Below are 26,219 nucleotides of genomic sequence, written 5' to 3'. Positions count from 1 at the left end.
AGCCCAAGGTTTTTATGGTGGATGATTAGATAGCACCTGCTCCCTAGCACATATCAAAATCCCAGACGCCCAGATAGAAAGCATGTGTCCAGCATAAACACTGTCTTTACAAACAGTCTAGGCACAGTGAACCCATGTAATCAGTTTGTTGAGTGGTTCAACTGCCAAGTTCCCAAATGCTAGTCATGAGAGAATCTTGCAAGCAGGCTTCTCTAAAAAAAGAGAGCAGGCTCAGGTGTAGTGTATTAACCCTTTTGTACACAGGCTGACAAGTTCAAGCTTATTTTTAATTTGTGATATATTTTGGGTTAAATATACACATATGTTTATTATGATTACTAAATGATGCTTTGATTTTTAAAGGAGACAAAAAATATATTTTGCCGGTTAGCCCATAAGAAGCAATTTGGCCACTACTTTCATCTTATTCCCTAAGCTTATATAACTTGAAATACATTAACAGAAAATTATCCAGTGATTTTGCTTAAAGTTAGCAGAGTAAAGGTTTCAAAATACAAGATTAAAAAAAAAGTTAATAAGAAGATAAATAAATAAATAAACATACATTAAAAAATAATAATAATACATAAGTAAATAAAAAGAAGTCAACATAACATTGGGTTGGCCAAAAAGTTCATTAGGCTTTGCCATAATGAACCTTTTGGCCAACCCAATATTTGTCTTCTGTGAATATATCAGCTGCTACAGCAGTATTTTACTTAATGTTGACCTGTGGTCTGAAAAATTGTATTGGCTCTCTAAACATCTGATGTCTTACTTATGTCAACCCAGTTCAAAAATTTGCACTTGATATCATCTGAATATAATTTCTCAGAAAAATGGGAAATGTGCTTAGCTTTACCAGCTTACTGGTGACTTTTTGAAAAGGGAATCTTTCTATTTTTACTCTATGAAGAGGCAAATTACTCCACCTGGAATCATCACATATATATTCTGACTTTCAGAGAAGGGCCTATATTATAATAAAAAGTGAATTAAACTTGGTTGAAACTAAAAAAAAAAGAAAAAGAAAGCATGAAAATTGAGGGAAAAGAATCTATATTGTCTCTGAAACAGAAAAAAATTATAAAAACTAGTTTTAGCCGTTACTTGAAACCACAACCTATGAGAAATATCTACTCAGGACAGAAAGACAATAACACCAGGCACGTACCTTACCAAATCTGTTTGTGGTAGGATGAATTAGTATAACTGCTCTGAGGGAAACATGACAGTATCTGTAAGAAAAAAAAATACCTTTTAATCTAGGAATCTATTTAAAAGGATGCTTATAACAGAATTTTTGTAACAGAAAAAAATCTAAAAATTCATAAATATAAAACTAGTTGAATAAATTATGGTAATTACAGCATTATACACTATACATGTGTAGTTAAAAACTAAATTAAATCACAGTTGTTCATTCATATGGAATGATCTTCAAGACATTGCTCAGTAAAAATGAACACTAAATGCTTCATAAGATATGTCTGCATGTACGTAACAATACACAGACTATATCAATAGTTTGCTTCTGGGTTGAGAGTCTTGGGATCTGAGAATAAGGGCAAATTAATTTTAGTGTTCAGATTTTTACTCACATATGTTATTACTTTACCAATATAAAATTCTTCATCTTATGCCTTCTGAGGGACATCAAATGATTAAATCAATCAATAGGATGAAAGTTGAGAAAGGCTATCATAGAAATCAATGCATCTTGGAATTTAAGATAACATAAAGGATTAGCTTGATAATTCAGATTCAAGGGACTCATACCCAGTATCAAGCTTTACTAATAATTTCAAGGATATATGTAATCATAAGGCACAGGTAACATTTAAAAAAAGGTCCAAGACCTCTAGCACAGTTCTCCAAGTCCTACTATACCACATCAGATGCACTCTGGCCCAAGTTAACAGATGAGGTTTTTGTGAGGAATGCATTACTTCACTTTGATAGAAGGAGCCAGTTAGATTATGAGACATTTATATTTTATATTGGGTTACACAGACTATATAACATTCTCCAACCAACCATTGTCCATAAATCTTTATATTCCAGTTTGTTTACCATAAGCAATTCTAGACAATTTAGGAATGTCCTGCTAAAAGCATTCCATAGAAAAAGATTTTTGCTAGCAAAAACCTTTATTGCTATTGTGTGGGTAGGGCCATCATTAGTATGTGGCAACAAAAATATACTTAGGACTCACTAAATGCTTGCTAGGTACTATGCCAAGTACTGTACATATAAAATTGAATAAGCAAATACCTGCTTTCAAGGAGTTTCCATTCTATTAAAGGGAGAGTGACAGGTAAAGAGACATTTTTGATGTATTGGGAAAAGTGCTAAAACGGAGGGAAGCACAGAGGAAGTGAATTTGACAAAAGCTTAGAAATGTCAGAAAGGCTTCCTAGAGGAGACAATACTTAAGCAGTCTTAAAGGCTGATTGCAATTAGCCAAGCAATGAAGTGCAAAGGGCTGTCAGGAAGAGGAAACAGCACAGCAAAGACACAGTCAGTCTTGAATCAGCAGGCTCAGAAGGGGAAGTATCTAGAATTTCTCAGCTTCCGGTTTGGGTAGATACTGATATTGTCACTGAGATGGGAAATGCAGGAAGAATAGGGCCTCTGTTTTGTTCTATGGTGGAAGGTGTGGGTTGAGATTTGAATATATCGAATTTGAGATGATTGTGAACATGCGTTCAAATTTAGGGGTCCTTAAGCATCTGCATGGCATTAAAACAAATAGAGCAGATGTAAAAGTACAGTGTACTGATTTAAGAAACTGCCTCTGGGGCCACTATTTAATAGTGATTGCCATTCTTCTTTAATCTTTGAAAAAATGGGGTATTTCTTGACAAGGCTGTTATAAAGGTTAATGTAGAGAGTGTTTAGCACAGAATCTGGAGTTCGCAAATTCTCAATAAATGGTAGGTATTATTACTAATGGCCCCAAAATAAGAGGATAAGAGTGTGCCAAGGAATCTAAGAGACTAAGTCCAAATTCCTGACATCAGATACAGTCTCTGCCCTCAAAGTACTCACAGTCTAGTTAGCTCCTTGAAGAAAGGGACCATATTTTTTTCTCATCACTGTATCCTTTAGTACCCAGCTCAGATGACTGGCCCAAAGGTGTCAGGCACTTTATAAATTTTGGCTGGATGGTTGAGAGGAGGAGAAAGAGGCATATAGGAGAAGAGCAAGAGAGGGGGCGAGGAGGGATTGGGAGAGAGAGAGAAGAGAGCTAGAAATGAAAGGGGAAGACTAGAGGGGGGTCGGAGGACGGTACGTCCTGTGGCACCTGGAGCGGGGTGGGGAGAGGTTATGGGAACCTGGGGATGTGCTATGGTCACAGTCTACGGGGTGGGGGGGGCATGTAGAAAGCCAGGCCTCTGGCCCTAGAATGGGCTGCACAGTCACTCTTTTTTGTTTATTTTCTGCATGGAACCAAACCTTCTCGGAGGCCAGGAGAAATTAGCCCGCTGACACGCCAGCAAAGCTTTATACATTTTGATTCTGAGTTGGTTTGACTGAGGGCTGTAGGGTTCAGAGAGAAAAGATATTTCGACCTTGGCGCGCTGGGACCAGGCCCCTAGCACCGATTTCCTCAGCTCTGAGGCGCCCAGGCCTCGGGCGCAAGGGGCCGGCCCTCGCGGAGGGCACTCCTGTGTGACGCCCGCACATTCGGAGCCTGTGACGCCGCGAGGGTGGGGCCTCCGGAACTCGGGGTACCGGCATTCCGGCCCGGTGGGGACTGAGGGACAACGACGGGAAAGGGGCGCGAGGAGATGCGAGAGTGGAGGGCGGCGGAGGCGCAGAGGGGCCCAGGCCGGCTATGGAGTTGTACCTCAGCGCCTGCTCCAAGGCTGCCAACGTCGCCGCTGCCAAGACGGCCACCAGCAGCCTGGCCGCGGACAGCCAGCAGTGCGGAGATGTGAGTGTCAGAGAAGACTGGCCGTCCTCGTCCTCTACCAGCCCTCAGGCCTGGTGGGGGCGGGGGGGCGCCGCGTACGGTCACGTGCGGTGCGTGTGGACCGTACCCGTCCAGCTTCTGGCGCCCTCGTGCGACGCGGCAGATGGCGGGGCTCGGGCTGCACTGGCCTCAGCTGGCCGTGGCGCGGCGGGAGGGAGCTGGTAACCCGGAAGCGGAGGTCTTTCCGGCTGTCTGGCAGGGCTGGACCCTTCAGTTCCTTAGGTTGGAGTGACAGTCGGTTGGCCTAAACTAACCTAAAGGAAAGACAAAACTCTCCAATTGTACCTGACAGGGCGCGCACAAAACCCACTTTCCGGGGGTCGGAGCGGCTCAACTACTGGATCTGCCTCTTGGGGTTAAGCTGCCTGTGATCCCAGGAAGCAACCCTTTATACTATACCACGAAATTAAGTGAAAAGGTAAAGTGATGTTTAATTGGCTTACGTTGGTTTCTTTGTACTTTTCGACTACTGTTAAATTCAGGTGCTAGCTACATCATGCGAAGTGCATTGAGGGAATTTGCACTCTCCTAAGGTATTGTTTAGGATGCGTACCAAGCAACGTCATCTAGTATGATTTGGACAGAATCATGGGCTAGAAAGTTTAGATTCTTAGTTCTGTCTTAATATGATTCCATAAATTATAAATTAATTTTATAACACTTCATTTATACCTATTTATTGAGATTTAATTCACTTAGAAGTATGTTTGGTTGAAAGGTGGAAGGTTATCTGTACTGGCTGGCATTTAATGATGTTACGATTTTAACCAATAATAACTTGGACAGAACTCTCATTACAGAACACCTCTCTTTGTTTTGAGCTGAATTCTGTTTCACACACGAAGTGCGAAAAAAAGTAGAGTTGAAATGAATTCAAGTGTTTAGTCCTTTAACCTGACTTTAGAAAAACAAGGCTCTGTCTCCCTGAGGAGACTCCATGATTTGCCCCAGCCTCCCCATCCAGTCTTTTCTCCAGTGCAGAGCCTCTGCTTTTTGGGGTCTTTTATACCTACTCACACAGACCATGTTAATACTTCTGTGACTTTGTTCACCTTGCCTCCCAAGCCTGGCATACCCTTTGCTCTTCTCCCCAACTATGAATTTGGGCCATCTTTCAAGATTCCTTCTCAACCCTTACAGCCCCCCACTTAGCTTATATTTCCTTATAATTTGCATTGCCCTTGGTCTGTGTAATTTTACTCAGCGCTATAATTTTATAATTTAAATCTTACTGGGTTATAGTGTACACTGCCCTCAAACTCTTCCGTGTTTTTAGTCCTCAGTGTGACCCCCTCTCTCAAACCTCCCCATTCCTTGATTCAGTACTTAATACTAAAGAAGGTTCAATACATTCTTTTTGAGCAGTTGCTTTGATCAGTATTGCAAAAAATTCTACAAGGAAGAATTCTGAGTTACCCCCTTACTCATCTAGTATTTATGATGTCATCAGAAATGAGTAGGGCCCTTCATATTTGATACTTGCCTAATAAACATGATTTCTTAAAGTAAATTTTGTTTTTGGAAAATACATAATTTCCCTTTTTAAAAAGAAGTCTCTTCTACTAGAATACAGCAAGTTAACTAAAAATATGCCAACCTCACACAATTTGACTATATACAATTTGTCATATACACATAAAGCAGCTTTCCTAAAGCATGCTTGAAACCTATATCACTCCTTTTTATTATGTAAACTTAGCCCTGTCTTCTGTCTGCTTCCTCAAATATTGTTTGCTGTATTACCATTTTCTCTGTCAAATAATACTTCACTTGCCAACTACTTTTTAAAAAGATGTTCTCTGTTCTTTATTACATTCATTTTCCCCCAAACTCTTCATTTAATCATAATTAGGCCCAATTTCCCTGAAGACTGACTTTGTACTGAAAGAAAAAGGATATCAATCTCCTCAATGAAGTAGTGCTTTATATTTATACTTTTAGTTGTTTCTTTCCAATTATTTTAATTGACAACAGATGGGTTACCCTGACACTAGTAAATGGGTTTGTATTGGGTTGCCCAAAAAGTTCATTCAGATTTTTCGGTAAGATGTTACTGAAAAACCCGAATGAACTTTTTGGGCAACCCAATATGAAAGGTGTTCTTTGTTTACAGGTCACTAGTCCAGGGCTGGTTTTGAGAAATATAGGCCATCAAAGATAAAATTCAACATCTAAAAGAAGTTGACAGCTAAACATCAACATCTAAAAGAAACAATCCACTCCTTGACTCATGATTTTTGACTATTTCCCTTACAGGAAAGATACGAACTTCTTATCTGGTCTCACTGAATTTAAGACATTGCCCTATAGAATTCCCTTTTTTTTTTCCTTGCCTTCTCAGGGAAGCTTTGGTAATTAGGGAATTCTACTTTACAACTTAGACCGCTTGGAAGAGATTAAAGTCTGGTATTAAGCAAGCAGTCAGAAACTTACCAGGAAGCTTTTAAATGGATAAGGAACACTAGCATCCTATCAGGTTCCCCAGTCTCCCCTTTTGTCCACATAAGAAGAATCCTCATACTTACCTTGAGGGAGTTCTTTTTAGGGTCCCAACCCAGGCTCCTTAGTGTTCAGAATCTAACTGAGGTGGCAACCGCCAGACAGAACACAGACTGAGCACAAATTGGTACCTCCAGACAGTTCTGGATTGATGCACAATGTGTGGGGTCATATAAATTGAATTAGATGCCTGCAGACAGGGCATGTGCTCTCAGGTTTGCCACATCTCCCACACGTTCCAATTGCCTTTCACTTGAGCCAATTCCTGCTTTGACATCACTTTAGACTAAAATTTCTGTTGTTCTGGCCAAGAAAACCTAAAGGAAAGCACAAAGATAGGATGCAAAGACAACATTCGGACCACTTCCGCACCTGCTTCCATCCTCTACTTTTTCCCTTTCAGAGGTTCTCCCATTACCCATTATCACTATCCTGCTATTGAAAAATTTTTGAAAAATGGACTAAGTACTCACATCCCCCCCAAAATTTTAACCCCCCCTCACTTTGTAATGTTTTAACTTACAGATGAGATTAAATAATTCATCTGCTTCCTCTAAAGTAACAGATATAGCAATATGACTACTAGCTGATATTTTCCTTCTTTTATATGTTAATGACTACTTCATAAGGTTGTATTTGGTCTTTACACATATGGAGAAACCTCGATCCCTATCAGTATCCTTTATAATTGGTTCTTCAATATGTTGAACTGTATAATATAGACCTTGAATTTTTTCCTGACTGTAGTGCTCAGAAATCATTGGGTTTCTTGTATCAGATAAGAACTCAAAATACATTCTTTAATTCATCATCTTTAATATCTGAGTTTTACTTATATATATATATATATATATATATTTTTGTGTGTGTGTGTGTGTGGTATGTGGGCCTCTCAGTGTTGTGGCCTCTCCCGTTGTGGAGCACAGGCTCCGGACGCGCAGGCTCAGCGACCATGGCTCATGGGCCCAGCCGCTCCACGGCATGTGGGATCTTACCGGACCGGGGCATGAACCCGTGTCCCCTGCATCAGCAGGCAGACTCTCAACCACTGCACCACCAGAGAAGCCCTTACTTCTATTTTTTGTCAGAGTTGTTTCAATGAATTTTTGTGAAAGATTTTCTGTTTTCCTTCATTTTCAGATTATTGAGATATAATCATGATAATTGATATTATCCCTTTATCCTTCTAATGCAGTGCCTTGATCTGGAAGAGGGAGGAGGAAAAGGGAGAATCTTAGTATTAGCTTTATACATTAAAAACAAATTTTATCCTATTCCCTTTCTTTCCCTTTCCTCCTCCGTTTTCTAGCTTTGGGTCAGGAGCTGATGGAGATTGGGGTGGGGGGGCGTGGATTAATTGAGTGAGGGTGGATTTTTAGAATAATTCAGGTCAGTGAAGAAAAGAGGTAGGGATAAGAAATTAACATTGCCCATTCCAAATTCTTCTATTGCTGGTTTTTCCCCACTTCACATTCTTGCTTGCTTTATTTTCAGTGAACAATCTGGTATTTTAATAGGTTGATATTACAAGTAAAATTCATTAATTGTATGTTTAAATCCATGTTTGCAGCTTTTCCGACCTTCTTATGGTTTTAACCTGACTGATCCTTATTGTCGACTTTTGGAAAACCAATATAAAAGTCTCCATGATCCACATTTAAGAGCCTACCATACTCGTAAAGACATCTTGATGAGATTAAAGGAAGGTGGCTACATCACCAGCAATAATAAAGTGAGTTGAAGATAATTTTTTTTTAATCATTGAAAACCTCCAAGACTTGGTATAAGCTTGCTTCTGTACCTCACTGGGTGACCTGTATCACCTTTAACTTGGTCAAAAGAGATACTTAATGGAAAAGTCCATAAATTATTCAGTATTTGGATCAAAGGAAATCAGACAGCAGTTGTTTTCTAAGTGAAACTACTTCCTCATTTACCTTTTTTCTTTGTTATATCAAAAGATGATTACCAAATAATTTGAGGATATACAAATAATTTTCCCAACTGTATCATAGTCCTCTTTCTCTGTCTCTAATGGCATGTATGCTTGTCAAGGATTATGCCCTGTATACTTTTTAAAAACTTTAGACAAAATAAGAACCTAGCAAAATCAGCCTGATAGAGTCCTGATAGACTCTATTCTTATTGGGGTTGAACATTATTACGTTGGTATTTTTTAATAGCTCCAATTGTGTGTACTCAATTCCTTATCATGGCATAAGTCATATTAATAATGTAATGTTATTTGGATAGCAGTTTCCTATTGATTAACAATTTTAGAGAGATATTACTTACAAAATTGTTAGCAACTTATTACTCGATATCAAAATGTTATTTTTGCTCTAGAAAGTAATTGATTATAAAATATTTGTATTTACATATTTTTGTTGTTATTCTTGTTTTGTGTGTGTTTTTTTTTAGATTGTATGTACCTTGAGGGAATTGAATAAGTACAGGCAATATCTTACCAGTTTAAAATTAGACTTTGAAAGAAACTATATAAGAGAACAAGTAAGTTGAATACTTAAATTTGTTTTTTTTTTTTACATAGAGTTTGGAAGAAAGGTTTGTATACAAAGTATTGTCTTATAATATTTTACTTTGAATTTTGATAACTTAATTTTTCCAAGTAAAAATTTAGAGCCGTAGCAAATAATATTTTGAGGTTCCTATTTTGTGCCAAGAGAAGGAAAGGGACCAAGTCATCTATTAATATGCCAGTGGTAGCTGACACAATTTAGTAATTAAATTGCTACTGAGATGTGTCCCTTCTACGTGAGCTGGGACCAATGGGAAGAGTCTATTGTAGTAGCAAGATTCTTAAGCTGGAAACCAAAACAGCTTAAGTAACAGGAGAGGAACAGTATGAATAGTTATAACATCCTAAAGGTGACTCAAAGAACATGTACACTGTATGTTTGTACCCACACACATGTGGCTGTGTTCATACAGTAAAAAATGTCCTTAAAGGTGAAGTGGAATGATTGGTATACAGTGAGTGGGTAAAGTTAGTGACTTCCTTTCACATTTTCACTCAAAGTTCATGTGACAGTGTGTGCACATGTGTGCCTGCGTGAGTGAATTCAGGCGTTAGAGTCAAGAGAGTTGGGTAAAAATGAGAAAGGTGCTCATACGTGTACTTTTACAAGTTTATGTTCTAAGGTCAAGAGAGTTGTATGGAAATGAGGATGACTCCCCAGTACTTTTAAGTGTTCTATATTTCCCCCCATTTCCTCCTCTGTACCTACAGTTTCTCCTCTGCTTCTTCCATTTTTTTAAAATTTCTTCAGAATGGGTAGAAAAATAAGCTGAAATATTTATCTTTTACTTTCAGAGAGAGAAATCTTTACTTTGGTTCAGTTGTCCATGTCTGCAGTGGATTCAAAATAGATTTAAATGCAGTTAGGGACTTCCCTGGCAGTCCAGTGGTTAAGACTTCACCTTCCAATGCAGGGGGTGTGGGTTCAATCCCTGGTCCGGGAGCTAGGATCCCACATGCCTCAGGGCCAAAAAACTAAAAACATAAAACAAAAGCAATATTGTAACTAATTCAGTAAAGACTTTAAAAATGATCCACATCAAAAAAAATCAAAAAAAAAGATTTAAATACAGGTAAACAATGTTAGTTATTTACAAAGTATGGGAATTTTACTAAACGCTAAATATGAAAAGACATATCAAACAACAGTTTTCTGGGAAATGTTTTAAAAAATTTATATATACATATATACACACATATACATACATATACATATATATGATACACACTTTTTCTTAATAGAAAATGCTTGCAAAACAAGTAAATAAACTACAGGAAGACAATCAAATACCTGGACGTTCTGATGTTGCACAGTTCCAAAATTGGTTGTTACAGGAGGGCACCCCATCTATTGAGGACCAGGAACGATTAATAAGTCACAGGTGAGATTGAAGTTAATGCATATTTTATGTATATAATGTGGACCCAAATAAGTTGGAAAATACTACAAATAATTGAAGGTAGGAAATTTGTTAAAGTACTGGATGCTATTTAACTCCACTCTTTCCGTATGGAGAGGAAGGGAGATCAAGAAGTACAGGAATTGGAAACTTGGGTGCCAAGGCTAAAGATGAGTTTCTACTAGAGAAGATAGAGTTTCTGGGAGTTCAAGAGGTAATCCAAGCTGATAACTGAAGAATTAGTCAAATCCAAAATCCTTCCTATAGTAAGAGATGGTGGGAAAGTATCTTTAGCACATGCCTCTAATAATAGTTTTATGGGTCTTCTTTAAGCTCTGACAGCATTAAGTTTGAGGAAATTAATGCAAAGTCAAAAAAGGAAGTTTGGTATAACTTTATCTAATACTAATATAAACATGCATTATCTCAAAAAAAAAAAACCTGCAAGCTCTTTAGATATTATCTACTTACATTCAGTCATTACCTTTCCATGGTCAAGACCATTTCTTACTATGGTTCTTTCCTCCTCCTCCATTAAGGTGAGAAATGAAGCTGCATTACCTGATTTTATGTTCCATGGCAGTTCCATAATACAGGTTGACATACCAGAGACCCAGACTATATATGGAAGATATGTTCAAGGCCTTATAAATTACAAGGGGCTCAACACACATCTTTCTAAGGAAATTCAAATCTGATTTTTTCCAGATTTGAAGTCAGTGTTTCAGTTATTTCAGTCTTCTTTGCAAACTCATATTCCTAAGCCTATTGTGAATATGTACTGTACAAGATGTTTTTAATCAGTCTGCTCCACATTTTATCATTGTCTTGGCCATAACAACAGATTCTTATATGTATAGTAGGGAGATCTGTATAATGAATAAAATATGTTGAGTTCACGGGTCAGGCTGGCTTAAAGTCCATGAACAGAGCTGATAGAAAAACAGTAAAATTCCTGTAGCTCAAGAAATAAAAAGCAAGAAGGGGGTAATTTGGGAATATCAAAGCAGATGATGCCATAATAAGGAAAACTCCCAATTCACCTTCACTTACATTTGCATTTTTACTTAGATATTTGGATATGATAAGTAGGGAATTAGAACATCTTGAGTGCACAGCAGAAGAGCAAAGCCTAATACGGATGGATAGAGAAGAAAGACGACAGCGAGAACACACAAGAAGAAAACTTAGTCTTCATAGAAACATTGAAGAGGTGAGAGACAACAAGTTTAAAATATTGAGAGAAAAATTGTGTACAGTTATTTCATTTGTAAATAATTTGAGCTGTCCATCATACTTCTTTTTTTTTTATTAGTTTCTGCTTTATAACAAAGTGAATCAGTCATACCATCATACTTCTTGAAGTCATTTCAAGTCTAAGCATTTTACCCACATTGATCATTCTTCACAGCTATGATATGCATGTTGTTACATAAAATGAGGATGACACGGGCCTCCCTGGTGGCGCAAGTGGTTGAGAGTCCGCCTGCCGATGCAGGGGATACGGGTTCGTGCCCCGGTCTGGGAGGATCCCATATGCCGCGGAGCGGCTGGGCCCGTGAGCCATGGCCGCTGGGCCTGCGCGTCCGGAGCCTGTGCTCCGCAACGGGGGAGGCCACAACAGTGAGAGGCCCGCATACCGCAAAAAGAAAAAAAAAAAAAAAAAATGAGGATGACACCACAAACTACGTATATGAGCTAATATCTGCTCTTAAAGTGATGATGGTGAAAGTTACTAGATATTGTTTAACTCTCCTATAGCCCTCAGTGTGGAGAGGCAAAAATTTTAAATTTAGCTTTAGTTAAAAATAACCATCCCTGCATTCCTAATAGGAGTGCAGTGAAGGAAGCGCATTCTAAAGCCAACGTGTGACTTCAGTTACGCTTGACCTGATTTCTGTTAGGCTCTTGACTTGTTCTAACTTGCTTGTTGGTTTATTGTGAATACATACTGAATACAGTAACATCGTGCTCTTTAGGAATGGGAGACAAAAGAGATGTTACTTCTAACAAGGATCGAAGAAGATGTTAAAAGAGAAGCTAGGATAGAGGAACAACTGCGTAAAAGCAGAGAAGAGAGTGACAGGAAGGTAGGGTGAGCTTTAACCTCTAATTGGGGCTGTTTGAGGACAAACTTTTGATAGTTTTGATTTTTGAATGTAGTTCACTTTGTGCGATGATAGAATAGTTACCCCAAATGATTTGTATTATACAGAACTGAAAGTTATAAAAACTTTTGCTATATTTTGGTCATATTGCAACTATAATATAAAAAGTACTTCTCTATTTTTTTATATAACTACTTTAGACTTTATCTCACACCATAAACTACACTTGTAATTCCTATAGAAAAAAATGACATAACTGATTGTTTTTCTTAGAATCAGAATTTCTTGGAGAAAGTTCTCAATTTTTTCCCACCAGTTAATTTTTTTAGAGTAACTGTTTTGAACCTTAAATAATATGTAATATTTTATGATTCAGAGTATAAATCAGTATAAAGAGAAAGAAAATTCATTTGTAATCCCAGCACCACCCTATTTATTGGTATACATACACACACAACTACATACACATACATTGCATAATATTTCTATGAATATTTACATATTGCAATAAATACATGTTATTGTTCCTTATAGGCTATTTTGTAGACTGCTTTTTCACTTAATGAAATAACATTGACAACTCTTCATGTCAATAAATATTAACCTAAAATCTAATCTAAATGATTATTTTACGTAGTATGTTGTTGACAAACCTATATGTAAGTGTAAGGTTAACATAATTTGGTTATACTGCTATCTACTGCTATATAATTTTTTAAATATTGGAAATTGAAATATGTTGGTAATCTTTTATTCTACCCTTCATACATGTACCTTTAAGTATTGTCAGGGATTCATTACCCATATGGCAAGCTCAGCTTATTCTAATTTACTATAATTATTATTTTCTAGTATTTAATTTTTCACCACTTTTTTATTGGAATATAGTTGACTTACAACATTGTTAGTTTTCAGGTGTACAGCAAAGTGATTCAGTTATACATGTACATATATTCATTCTTTTTTAGATTCTTTTCTCATATAGGTTATCACAGAATATTGAATAGAGTACCCTGTGCTATGCAGTAGGTCCTTGTTGGTTATCTATCTTATATATAGTAGTGTGTGTGTGTTCATCCCAAGCTTCTGATTTATCCCTTCCCCCACCACGTTTCCCCTTTGGTTACCCATAAGTTTGTTTTCGATATCTGTAGGTCTGTTTCTGTTTTGTAAATAAGTTCATTTGTTTCTTATTTTTTTTAAATTAGATTCCACATATGAGTTATATCCCATGATATTTGTCTTTCTCTTTCTGACTTCACTTAGTATGATAATCTCTAGGTCCATCCATGTTGCTGCAAATGGCATTATTTCATTTTTTATGGTAGAGTAATATTCTATTGTATATATGTACCACATCTTCTTTATCCATTCCTCTGTCAATGGATGTTTAGGTTGCTTCCGTGTTTTGTCTACTGTAAATAGTGCTGCAGCGCACACTGGGGTGCATGTATTCTTTTAGATTATAGTTTTCTCTGGATATGTGGTAAGGAGGGGGATTGCTGGATCATAAATAGAATCATAGGGCTTCCCTGGTGGCTCAGTGGTTGAGAGTCTGCCTGCCGATGCAGGGGACACGGGTTCATGCCCCAGTCCGAGAAGATCCCACATGCCACGGAGCATGGTTATTTATGGTTTCCTCTGCTGTGCAGAAGCATTTAATTAGGTCCCATTTGTTTATTTTTGTTTTTATTTTCATTACTCTAGGAGGTGGATCAAAAAGATATTGCTGCAATTTATGTCAAAGAGTGTTCTGCCTATGATTTCCTGTAAGAGTTTTATATTGTCCGACCTTACATTTAGGTCTTTGATCCATTTTGAGTTTATTTTTGTGTATCGTGTTAGAGAGTGTTCTAATGTCACTCTTTTACGTGTAGCAACAACATGCCCTAGGTTTCCTCTTAATTTTTGCCTGATCACATTTGCTTTTCAAGGAGTCTTGGCCAATTTTAGTGACACCTAGTGCAGTGGATCAAATTATGGCACTGGGAGTGTCCACTAAACATGACCACTGATGGTAGGCATGGTAACACCACAGGCTACCTGAGGCATCTTAATGGCAGGGCTATTTGAATTATTGATATTTCCAATGCAGCTATTCTAAACTGTCTTTTTTGAATCATGTTTTAATATGAGAGGTTTTCAATTCATTTGTATATGTTTCTTAATATATTTATATTTTTTGCTTTCAGATTTGATATTATCTATTTTTACTCCAATTTATGTGCTTAAGTTACAGGGTTGTCAAAAACTTTAAAGCGATCTGTCTTGGCTTCTTTGTCAAAAATCAGTTGTATTAGTCTAAATTTACTCCTTTTCTGCTCTTTGCCCTATTTGTCTGTTATACTGCCTTGATTATTATACCTTTAATAATTGTTTAAATCAGTAATGTTAGCTTTCTAAGTTTGTTTTTCTATTTTGAAGTTGTTTTGGTTAATCTAAGCCCTTTACATTTCTGTATAAATTTTAAAATCATCTTGTCAATTTCTGCCAAGAAATTTTGCTGAGATTTTGATTGGAATTGTATTGACTCTGTAGGTCAGTTTGGGCAGAATTGATCTTTTGATAATACTGGGTCTTCCAACTCATGAACCAAATACCTCTCTCCATTTATTTAGGTTTTCTTAATTTTTCTTCTCGTGTACTCATGTAATTTGAAGTGTACAGCTCTTACACATCTTTTGCTAGATCCATCTCTGTATTTCATGATTTATGCTATTGTAATTTGTATTTGTAATTTCAAATTCCAATTGAGGTTAGGATATAGAAAAGTAATTTTTAATATTAATTTCATATCTTGTATTGATAAAAACACTTATTAGTTCTAGTTGTTTTATTCTAGGTACCAATCGATATTCTACATGAATGATCATGTTGCTAGAAATAAAAGTCGTTTAATTTTTCATTGAACATGGATGCCTTTTTATTTTATTTTCTTGCCTGACTGCACTGACTAGAACCTCCAATATTATGTAGAATAGAAGCAATTATAATGGACGTTATTATCAATTTTTTTTTGTCCTATCTTGCCTCTCTACAGACATAATAGGCTGCTTGACATTGTACCAGGCTTCACTGATATGCTTTTCATTTTGTAATTTTTAAATTGAAATATAGTCAGTGTACAATATTATGTTAGTTTCAGGTGTATTACATAATGATTTGACATTTGCATACATTATAAAATGATCACCACAATAAGTCTAGTAATCCTCTGTCCTTATACAAAGTTATTATGATATTATTGACCATATTCCCTATGCTATATATTTTGTCCTTGTGATTCATTTATTATATAACTTGAGGCTTGCACCTCTTAATCCCCTACATCTATTTCACCCACTTCCCACCTCCTCCCTTCTGGAAACCACCTGTTTCTTCTCTGTATCTGAATCTGTTTTATTATGTTGTTGTTCATTTTATTTTTTAGATGCTACACATGATATGCAGTATTTGTCTTACTCTGACTCATTTCACTTAGCTATAATATCCTCTAGTCCATCCACATTGTCACAAATGGCAAGATTTCATTTTTAATGGCTGAGTAATATTCCATTGTGTGTGTGACCACATCTTCTTTATCCATTTGGCTATGGATGGACACTTAGGTTGCTTCCATATCTTGGCTACTGTTAATAACGCTGCAGTGAACACTGGGGTGCATGTATCTTTTGTATTAGTGTTTGTACTTCCTTTGGTTAAATACCCAGAAGTGAAATTCCTGGGTCATATGGTAGCTCTATTTTTAATTTTTTGAGGAGTTTCCATACTGTTTTCCGTAGTGGCTGCTACCATCTAATAATTTACAATCCTACCAACAGTGCCTTGAGGGTTGCCTTTTCTCCACATCCTCACCATTTGTTATTAGTTGTCTTTTTAATGATAGCCATTCTGGCAGGGGTGAGGTGGTAACTCATTGTGATTTTGATTTGCATTTCCCTGAAGAAAAGTCATGTTGAGCAAGTCCTCTGACCATATTTAGGTTAGCTTGTTTTTTGTTTGTTTGTTTGTTATTTTGATGAGTTGTAAGATTCCGTTGTGTATTTTGGATATTAACCCTTTATTGGGTGTATCGTTTGCAAATATCTTCTCCCATTCAGTAAGCTGCCTTTTGTTTTGCCAATAGTCTACATGTCTGAAAACGTTTTAGTTTGTTGGAATCCCATTTGTTTATTTTTGCTTTTGTTTTTCTTGCCTGAGGAGACAGATCAAAGTAATAATAATAATGCTAACATTGATGTCAAAGAGCATACTACCTGTTTTCCCCTAGGAGTTTATTGGTTTGGGGTCTTACATTTAAGTCTTTAATCCAATTTTGAATTTGTTTTTGTATATGGTATGAGAAAGTAAATCAGTTTGATCCTTTCCCTGTAGCTGTCCAGTTTTCCCAGCACCATTTATTGAAGAAGCTGTCTTTTCCCTGTTGTATATTCGTGCCTCCTTTATTGTAGATTAATTGACCATATAAGTGTGGGTTTATTTCTGGGCTCTCTTCTGTTCCAGTGATATATGTGTCTGCTTTGGTGCCAGCTCCATACTGCTTTGAACTGTAGCTCTGTAGTATACTTTGAAATCAGGGACCATGATTTTGGTCATCTTTCTCAAGATTGTTTTGGTTCTTCAGGGTCTTTTGTGTTTTCTTACCAATTTTAGAATTATTTGTTCTAGTTCTAAAAAATGCCATTGGTTAGGGTTAAGGATTACATTGAATCTGTATATTGCCTTGGGTAATATGGTCATTTTAACAATATTAATTCTTCCAATTCATGAGCACAGTATATCTTCCCATTTGTCTTCAGTTTATTTTATTAATGTCTTATAGTTTTCAACTGTAAGTCTCTTACCTCCTTTGTTAGAGTTATTCCTAGGTATTCTTTTTGATGCAACTGTAAATGTGATTCTTAATTTCTCTTTCTGATAGCTCATTGTTAGTGTGTAAAAACAAGACAGATTTCTGTATATTAATTTTGTATCCTGCAACTGTACTGAATTCATTTACTAATTCTAATAACTTTGGGGGGCATCTCTAGGATTTTCTATATATAGTATCATGCCATCTGCAAACAGACAGTTTTACATCTTCCTTTCCAATTTGGATGCATTTTATTACTTTTCTTGTCTGATTGCTATGGCTAGGACTTCCAATACTATATTCAAGAAAAGTGGTGAGATGGGGCATCCTTGTCTTATTCCTGATCTTAGAGGAAATGCTTTCAGTTTTTCACCATTGAGTATGATGTTGACTGTAGGTTTGTCACAGAGGGTCTTTATTATGTTGAGGTATGCTTCCTCTGTACCCGCTTTGTGGAGGGTTTTTTTTTTTATCATAACTGGATGTTGAATTTTGTCAAAGCTTTTTTCTGCATCTAAGGAGAAAATCATATGATTTTTCTTCAGACTGTTAATGTGGTGTATCACATAGATTGATTTGCAGATATTGAACCATTCTTATATCCCTGGGATAAGTCCCACTTGATTTTGGTGTGTGATCCTTATAATGTATTGTCAAGTTCTGACTTCTAATATTTTGCTGAGGATTTTTACATCTTAGGCTCACCAGTGATAATGGCCTGTAATTTCCCTTTTTTGTGGTGTCTTTGTCTTGTTTCAGTATCAGGGTGATGCTGGTCTCCTAGAATGACTTTAGAAGACCCTTCCTTCCTCTTTGATATTTTGGAATAGTTTGAGAAGAATAGGTGTTAACTCTTCTTTAAATATTGGTAGAATTCACCAGTGAATCCCTCAGGTCCTGCTGGTTAAACTTCATTACTGGTATTTGGTTTGTTCATATTTTCCTCCCAATTCAGTCTTGGGAGAGTGTACATTTCTGGGAATGTATATTTCTTCTAGGTTGTATATTTTTTGGCATATAATTGTTCATAATAATCTCTTATCCTTTGTATTTCTGTGGTGTTGGTTGTAACTTCTTTTTCATTTCTGATTTATTTATTTGGACCCTCTCTTTCTTGATGAGTCTGGCTAAAGGTTTATCAATTCTGTTTATCTTTTCAAAGAACCAGATCTTACTTTCATTGATCTTTTCCACCTTTTTTTTTTAGTCTTTATTCCATTTATTCTGCTCTGATCATTATGACTTCTTTCCTTCTACTAACTCTGAGTTTTGTATGTTCTTCTCTTTCTAATTCTGTTAGGTGTGGGTTAGGTTCTTTATTTGAGAACTTTCTTGTCTCCTGAGGTAAGCTTGTATTGCTATAAACTTCCTTCTTAGAACTGCTTTTGCTCTGTCCCATAGATTTTGGATCATTGTGTTTCTGTTTTCTTTTGTTTCCAGGTATGTTTAGTTTGATTTCTTCAGTGACCCATTGGTTGGTTAGTAGCATGTTGTCTAGCCTCTACATATTTGTGTTTTTTGCAGGTTTTTTTCTAGTGGTGATTTCATTGTGGTCAGAAAAGATGCTTGATATGATTTCAATCTTCTTAAACTTATTTAGACTTGTTTTGTGGCCTAACACGTGATTGATCTGTGTTGGAGAATGTCCCACATGTACTTGAAAAGAATGTGTATTCTGCTGCTTTCCGATGGAATGTTATATGTATATATAAAATCCATTGGGTCTAATGTGTTATTTGTTTTGTTTTGTTTTGTTTTGCGGTACTTGGGCCTCTCACTGTTGTGGCCTCTCCCGTTGTGGAGCGCAGGCTCTGGACGAGCAGCCTCAGCAGCCATGGCTCACGGGCCCAGCCGCTCCGCGACATGTGGGATCCTCCCAGACCGGGGCACGAACCCGTGTCCCCTGCATTGGCAGGCAGACTCTCAACCACTGCTCCACCAGGGAAGCCCCTAATGTGTTATTTAAGGCTAGTGTTTCCGTATTGATTTTCTGTCTGAATGATCTATCTATTGATGTAAGTGGAGTGTTATTGTCCCCTACTATTATTTTGTTACTATCAATTTCTCCCTTTATATTTGTTAGCATTTACTTTGTGTATTTAGGTGCTCCTATGTTGGATACATAGATATTTACAATTGTTATATCTTCCTGGATCTATCCTTTTATCATTATGTAATATCCTTCCTTGTTTCTTGTCACAGTCTTTGTTTTAATGTCTATTTTGTCTGATAAAAGTACTGCTACCCCAGATTTTGTATGGAGTACTTTTTTCATCCCCTTAACTTTCAGTTTGTGTGTCTTTAGATCTGAAGTGAGTCACTTGTAAGCAGCATATATATGGGTCTTGTTTTTGTATTCATTCAGCCACTCTGTCATTTGATTGGAACATTTAGTCCATTTACATTTAAAGCAGTTACTGATATGTATGTACTTAATGCCATTTTGTTCATTGATTTGTGGTTGTTTTGTAGTTCTTTTATATTCCTTTAATCTTTTGCTCTCTTCCATTGTGACTTGATGGGTATCTTTAATATTACGCTTGGATTTGTTTCTCTTTTTTGTGTGTTTTATTATACATTTTTGGTTTGTGGTTACTGGGAGGTTCATGTGTAAAAACCCATATATATATATATATATATGATTATTCTAGTTGATTATCTCTTAGATTCAAATGCATTCTAGCAACCCTACATTTTTACTCTCCCCTCCACTTTTAATGTTTTGATATATTATATTTTACATCTTTCTGTTTTATGTATCCCTTAACTACTTATAGTGGATATAGATGATTTTACTACTTTTGTCTTTTAACCTTCCTACTAACTTTATAAGTGGTTGATCCACTGCCTTTATTGTATGCTTGCCTTTACCAATGAGATTTTTCCTTTTGTGTTTTTCATATTTCTAGTTGTGCTATTTTCTGCTTAGAGAAGTCCCTTTCACATTTCTTGTAAAGCCAGTTTAGTAATGCTGAACTCTTAGCTTTTGCTTATCTACAAAACTTATGAGCTGTCCTTCAAATGTGAATGATAGCCTTGCCAGGTATTCTTGGTTATAGTTTTCCCTTTCACACTTTGAATATATTGTGCCACTCTTTTCTAGTCTGCAAAATTTCTGCTGAAAATTTAGCTCAGAGTCTTATGTGAGTCACCTTGTACATAACTAGTTGCTTTTCTCCTGCTGCTTTTACGATTCTTTCTTTAATTTTTGCCAATTTAATTATAATGTGTCTTGGTGTGGACCTCTTTGGGTTGATCTTGATTGGATTTCTTTGTGCTTCCTGGACCTGAATGTCTATTTTCTCTCCCAGGTTAGACAAGTTTTCATCTATTTCTTCAAATAAGTTCTCAGTCCCTTTCCCTCTCTCTTCTCCTTCTGGGACCCCTATAATGCAAATGATAGTGTGGTTGATGTCCAGAGATGTCTTAAACTCTCCTTATCTTGTTTAACTCCTTTTTTTCTTTTTTCTGTCCAGCTTGGGTCATTCCAACTACTCTGTCTTCCGGTTCACCAATCTGTTCCTCTCTATCAGCTAATCTGTTGATTCCTTCTAGTGTATTTTTTATTTTAGTTATTGTATTATTCAGTTCTGTTTGATTCTTCTTTATGTTTTCTAACTCTTGTTGAACTTCTCACTGGTTCATCCATCTTCTTCTGTGTTCCTTGAGCGTGTTTATGACCATTACCGTGAACTCAATTTTATCAGGTAGATTGTTTATCACCACTTTATTTAGTTCTTTTTCTGAAGTTTTGTTTTTGTTTGGAACATATTGCTCTCTCTCCTCATTTTGCCTAATTCTTTGTGTTTATTTCTGTGTATTAGGTAGATTAGTTACATTTCCCAATCTTGAAGAAGTGTCCTTATGTAGGTACCATCCTGTGACGCCCAGCAGCACACTCCCCACTGGTCATGAGAGCTCTGTGCTCTAGGGGTGTCCTCTATGGGGGCTGCATGGGCTCTTCTCTTGCTTCTGCAGTTGCAGGGCTGACTACTTTGGTGCACTGGTAGGCAGGGCTGGCCCCTGGTCTGGTTGGCTGCCAGGCTGTGCCTCATGTGATGGCTGCCTACCCACTGGTGGACATAGCTGGGTCCTGGTGCAGCTGGTTACAAGGCCCAGGGGGTCCCATGTCTCGTGCCAGCCAACTGGTGGGCAAAGCATGTCCTGGTGAGGCTGGCTGTGGGGCCTATGGTGGCTGGGTTAAGAACTAGTCACCTGTTGGGAGATGGTGGGTCACAGTGAGGCTCGTTGTACGGCCCAGGTGGATCCCAGGACTGGTGCCAGCTCCCTGGTGAGAAGATCATCCCCCAGTGCTAATAAGCTAGAGGGAGGATTCCAAAATGGCACTTGCCAGTACTGGTGTCTTCATAGTAGAACAAGCCTCCCAAAATGGCTACCACAAGCATCTCCATCCCCAGAGGGAATGCCAGCTACCTCCTATCTCTCCAGGAGTCTCTCCAAGATGAACAAGTTGGTCTGACCCAGGCTTCTTTCAACTTACTGCCTCTGTGCTGGGACTTAGAACATGTGAGATTTACATGTGCCCTTTAAGAACAGAGTCACTATTTCCTATAGCCCTCTGGTTCTCCCATACACAAGCCCTGCTGACCTTCAAAGCCAGATGTTCTTGAGGTTCATCTTCTTAGTGCAGGACCCCATGGCTGGGGAGCCTGATGTTGAGCTTGGACCTCTTTCTCCTTGGGAAGAACCTCTGCAATTGTGATTATCCTCTTGTGGTTCACCTACCCCAAGGTGTGGCTCTTGACTAAACCTCACCTCTTCCTCTCCTAGCCATCTCATTGTGGTTACTTCTTTATATCTTTAGTTGTGGAAAATCTTTTCTGCCAGTCTTCATGTCATTTTCACAGTTGCTCTGCAGATAGTTTTAATTTCGGTGTGCCCATGGAAGGTGGTGAGCTCAGGGTCTTCCTACTCTGCCATCTTGGCCCCAGCCTCTCATTTTGTGATTTCTTTTTTCTCTCAGTGTTTCTTTTTAGATGGTTTCTTTTTCTGAACACGTATTAATTAATCTCTTTCCCTGCAATATCTACTCTGCCATTAATGCATCCATTGCATTACTCATCTCACACATTAAAAAAAAATTGATTTGGGCCCTTTTTATATCTTCCGTGTCTCTTGTTTACCTTGTAAATATATGGAATGTAGTTATGTTACCTGTTTTTTTTAAATTCAAGTATAGTTAATTTATAAGTCGTGTTAGCTTCAAGTGTGCAACAGTGATTCAGTTGTACATATATAGGTATATATAGATAGATGATTTTTCTGATTCTTTTCCATTATAGGTTATTACAAGATACTGCATATAGTTCCCTGTGCTATAGAGCAGGTCCTTGTTGTTTACCTATTTTATATATAGTAGTGTGTATATGTTAATCCCAGACTCCTAATTTATCTCTCCACCCACTCTCTGCTATCCCCTTTGGTAACTGTAAGTTTGTTTTCTATGTCTGTTGAGTCTATTGCTGCTTTGTAAATAAGTTCATTTGTATCATTTTTTTTTTTAGATTCCACATATAAGTGATATATGATATTTGTCTTTCTCTGACTTCACTTATGTGATGATCTCTAGGTACATCCATGTTGCTGAAAATGGCATTATGTAATTATTTTTTATGGCTGAGTAATATTCCATTGTATGTATATGTGTGTGTATATATATATATATATATATATATATATATATATATATATGCCACATCTTCTTTATCCATTCCTATGTTGATGAACATTTAGGTTGCTTCCATGTCCTGACTGTTGTAAATAGTGCTGCAGTGAACATTGGGGTGCATGTATCTTTTCAAATTAGAGTTTTCTCCAGATACCTGCGCAGAAGTAGGTTTGTAGCGTCACATGATAACTCTATTTTTAGTTATCTATTTTAATGTTGTCTTTAATTCTAACAGCCGTATCATTTCTGGATCATTTTTTATTGATTACTCACTTTATGGGTCATATTTCTGTGCTTCTTTATATGCTTGGTATTCTTTGATTAGATGCCAGATATCGTGAATTTTATATTGTGTGTGCTGAATATTTTCAGCTTTTTATAAATATTCCTTAGCTTTTTTTCTTGAATGTAGATAGGTAGTTTATTTGGAAATGGTTTGATTTTTATAGGTCTTGCTTTTTAATAGTTGTTAGATGGGGCCAGAGCCATGTTTAATCTGGGACTAGTTATTCCCCACTACTGAGGCAACATTTTAGTACTCTACCCAGTGCCCTATGACTTACAAAATTTTTCTGAGGTGGCTGGTGAGAATAGGCATCATAGGGAGGTGCCAAGTACTGTTTTCTTGAATCTTTTGGGATGATCCTGTCTTTGGTCTTTGATTGTTTCCTCACATACACATAGTGATCCATTCCATTGCTGACTAATTTAGGAAATTCTCTGAGGATTTCTGGGTGTTTTTCTCTGTGCAGCTATCTCTTTTCTGGCACATCCAGTGTCAATATTAGTCCAGAGATTTACAGAGAGAAGTCAAATTTCATGTATGATGTTATGTTTACCTATAATATAATATATAATATATATAATTATATATTATTATAATATATTATTATATTATATATTATTATATTATTATATTTTTATATTATATATATTAGCTGTATAATTATATATTGTATATTATATATAATATATTATTATTATATATTATTGTATATTATATATAATATATAATATAATAGGCCTGAATGACTCTTGGTTAAGAAATCCTCCAACTGAAGATGATTTGAAATTGCCTAAACTCACCAGGAGAGCAATGCATTGAGATGCTATGTGTGTGCACAGTGAGATAAATTGCATCTAAGGGTTAAATATATTCTTCATGTTTGACCATGTGTGGAAATTTACCCCTTACTACCCTCCCAAATTTGTACTCAGAATAACCTCACAAGTCACAAGGCTTGCTCATTTCCAACATACTATCACATTTCAAATATTTATTTGTATTTCTAAACAGCAAGTTGATGTTAACCAATATACTTCTTTAATATTTTAGAAACAAACTCTTCTAGAGAAAAAAATGGCTTATCATTTACAAAAACTGCAAGAAAGTGGCATTAAAAGAGAAGATATGAGGAAAAATACAATTGATTACAGAGAACAAGATGGACCACATTATGAATGTGAGAACATTAAGGGCTGATGTAGCACAATTTATACACAATTTATGTAAAAGATCCTTTTACAAAACTCTGTTTGCTCACGTTTGCTACCTGCTTTGTGCCAGGGAAGGGTTCTAGGCATTTCCCTATCAATAGTTCAAGTTGAAAAGTAGACATACATGTAAAAATTAAAATAACCTTATCAAGTGGTTCAGCAGACAGGCTTGCCTATATTGCAGTTCTAACCAACTTCCCTATACTTAATATATTTTTTGCTACTGAAACCTTAAAAATTTGTCAGATAATTGCTATCACATACCAACATGGTGTTCTGCTATTTTGCCAGCCATAAAGAATAGACAGTACCAGAAAAGAACACAGGGGAAGAAGGAAAGGAGGAGGTAGAGAAAGATAGAAAGGAACAAAGAAAGGAAAAAAGGGAAGAAAGGAAAGTTAAAAGGGAAGAAAGGAAAGTTTAAAGGAAGAACATCAAGTCATTACTTTGTTATGCCCAATATCTACCAGCTTCCTTTTATTTTTAACATTTTAATACTATAGTAGGATTTATTAAATTAAGTAATGATATTAAAATTTCATGGCCAGAATACAAAAATGTAGACTTGTTTTAATTATCTGTGACTAAATGTATCAGGGAAGAAGATAATAATCTTCCATGAGTTATCATCATAGTATTCCGTCAATCCTATCTCTGTCCCATCAATCCTGTTTCTATGTGAGAGCCTCCATTTGTCACTTAAGTATATTACTAACTAGTCTCCATTGGCTCTTATTTTTACCTACCTCAGATCCATTTTTTACACTGCTACATAATTACACGTAAAACTCTGTTCTGCTAGTTTTTTCTCCTGGCCTCAAAACAAAGATCCCTATTACCTCTTAAATAAAGCTCAGACTTCTTAGACAACGATTCATCACCATCTAGGGTCAAACCCAATCCTAACTTTATTTCACATTACCTCCTTGAAGAAGGCAGATATGATCTAGGGGTGATATGCTTAGGCTCTAGAGCCAAACTGCTGAAGTCGAAGTCCTGCTTTACCATTGTCTAGCCATGTAAATAGCTTGAACAAATTATTTAACCTCTAAGAAGAAAATCATCATCTAAGAAGAAAATATTCCTAAATCCCATAAAGATCCCAAGAGTTCTAGCCCATAGTAAGCATTCAATTAATTTCATTGTCTAATCAAACGAGACTGCTGACCGTTCCTAAAACACAAGTGAACTTTTATACTTATGTGTCTCTCTTTATCCAAGTTTCTAGCCTGGAATGACATGCTGGCTCTTTATCTCTTTAACTTCTACAATTCTTTAAGCTCCACTGTAAGTGGCACTACAAAAAGTCTTTCTTGATAACTGTAATTGGAAGATACCTGTCCTTCGAATCACTTATAGTACTTTGTATTATTCTTAATACATGTATTCCATACTTCCCACTGTCTTAATTACCTATTATATTGTAACTCCCACCTTTCTGTTTCACAGAGCACCTAGTATTGTATGTATATATGTATATCTTTGTGTGTGTTTGTATACATGCATGCTCACTGAATGGACTAATTCAGTCTATTCAGCTCATTGAGATAATGATAGCAATTTCATCCTTCAAAAAAGAAATCACTTTAGAAACTATATACATCCCTGCATCAACAACCGTTAACTTTCTCATTTAATAGGAAAAGAGTTTCAAGA

At 36.6% G+C, this 26,219-nt stretch overlaps 1 protein-coding gene across 1 annotated transcript in view; it reads left to right on the top strand.

Moving 5' to 3' along the window:
* Positions 1 to 3,841: 3,841 nt before the first annotated feature.
* The window catches only part of FSIP2 (fibrous sheath interacting protein 2), a gene marked incomplete at both ends in the record, with an annotated part of 114,188 nt that continues 91,810 nt past the window's right edge, over positions 3,842 to 26,219 (top strand). Inside the window, 8 exons of the mRNA XM_082630421.1 lie at positions 3,842 to 3,940; positions 4,272 to 4,397; positions 8,049 to 8,210; positions 8,900 to 8,989; positions 10,260 to 10,399; positions 11,489 to 11,630; positions 12,397 to 12,507; positions 24,403 to 24,544. Coding sequence (XP_082486547.1) covers positions 3,842 to 3,940; positions 4,272 to 4,397; positions 8,049 to 8,210; positions 8,900 to 8,989; positions 10,260 to 10,399; positions 11,489 to 11,630; positions 12,397 to 12,507; positions 24,403 to 24,544 — 1,012 coding nt within the window. The remainder of the gene's footprint in view (positions 3,941 to 4,271; positions 4,398 to 8,048; positions 8,211 to 8,899; positions 8,990 to 10,259; positions 10,400 to 11,488; positions 11,631 to 12,396; positions 12,508 to 24,402; positions 24,545 to 26,219) is intronic.

This window comes from Mesoplodon mirus (genome assembly GCF_964341445.2).
Source record: "Mesoplodon mirus genome assembly, chromosome: 8".
Lineage (NCBI taxonomy): Eukaryota > Metazoa > Chordata > Mammalia > Artiodactyla > Ziphiidae > Mesoplodon > Mesoplodon mirus.
The sequence above is the reverse complement of the archived record's forward strand: the minus strand, read 5'-3'. Positions and strand labels throughout refer to the sequence as shown.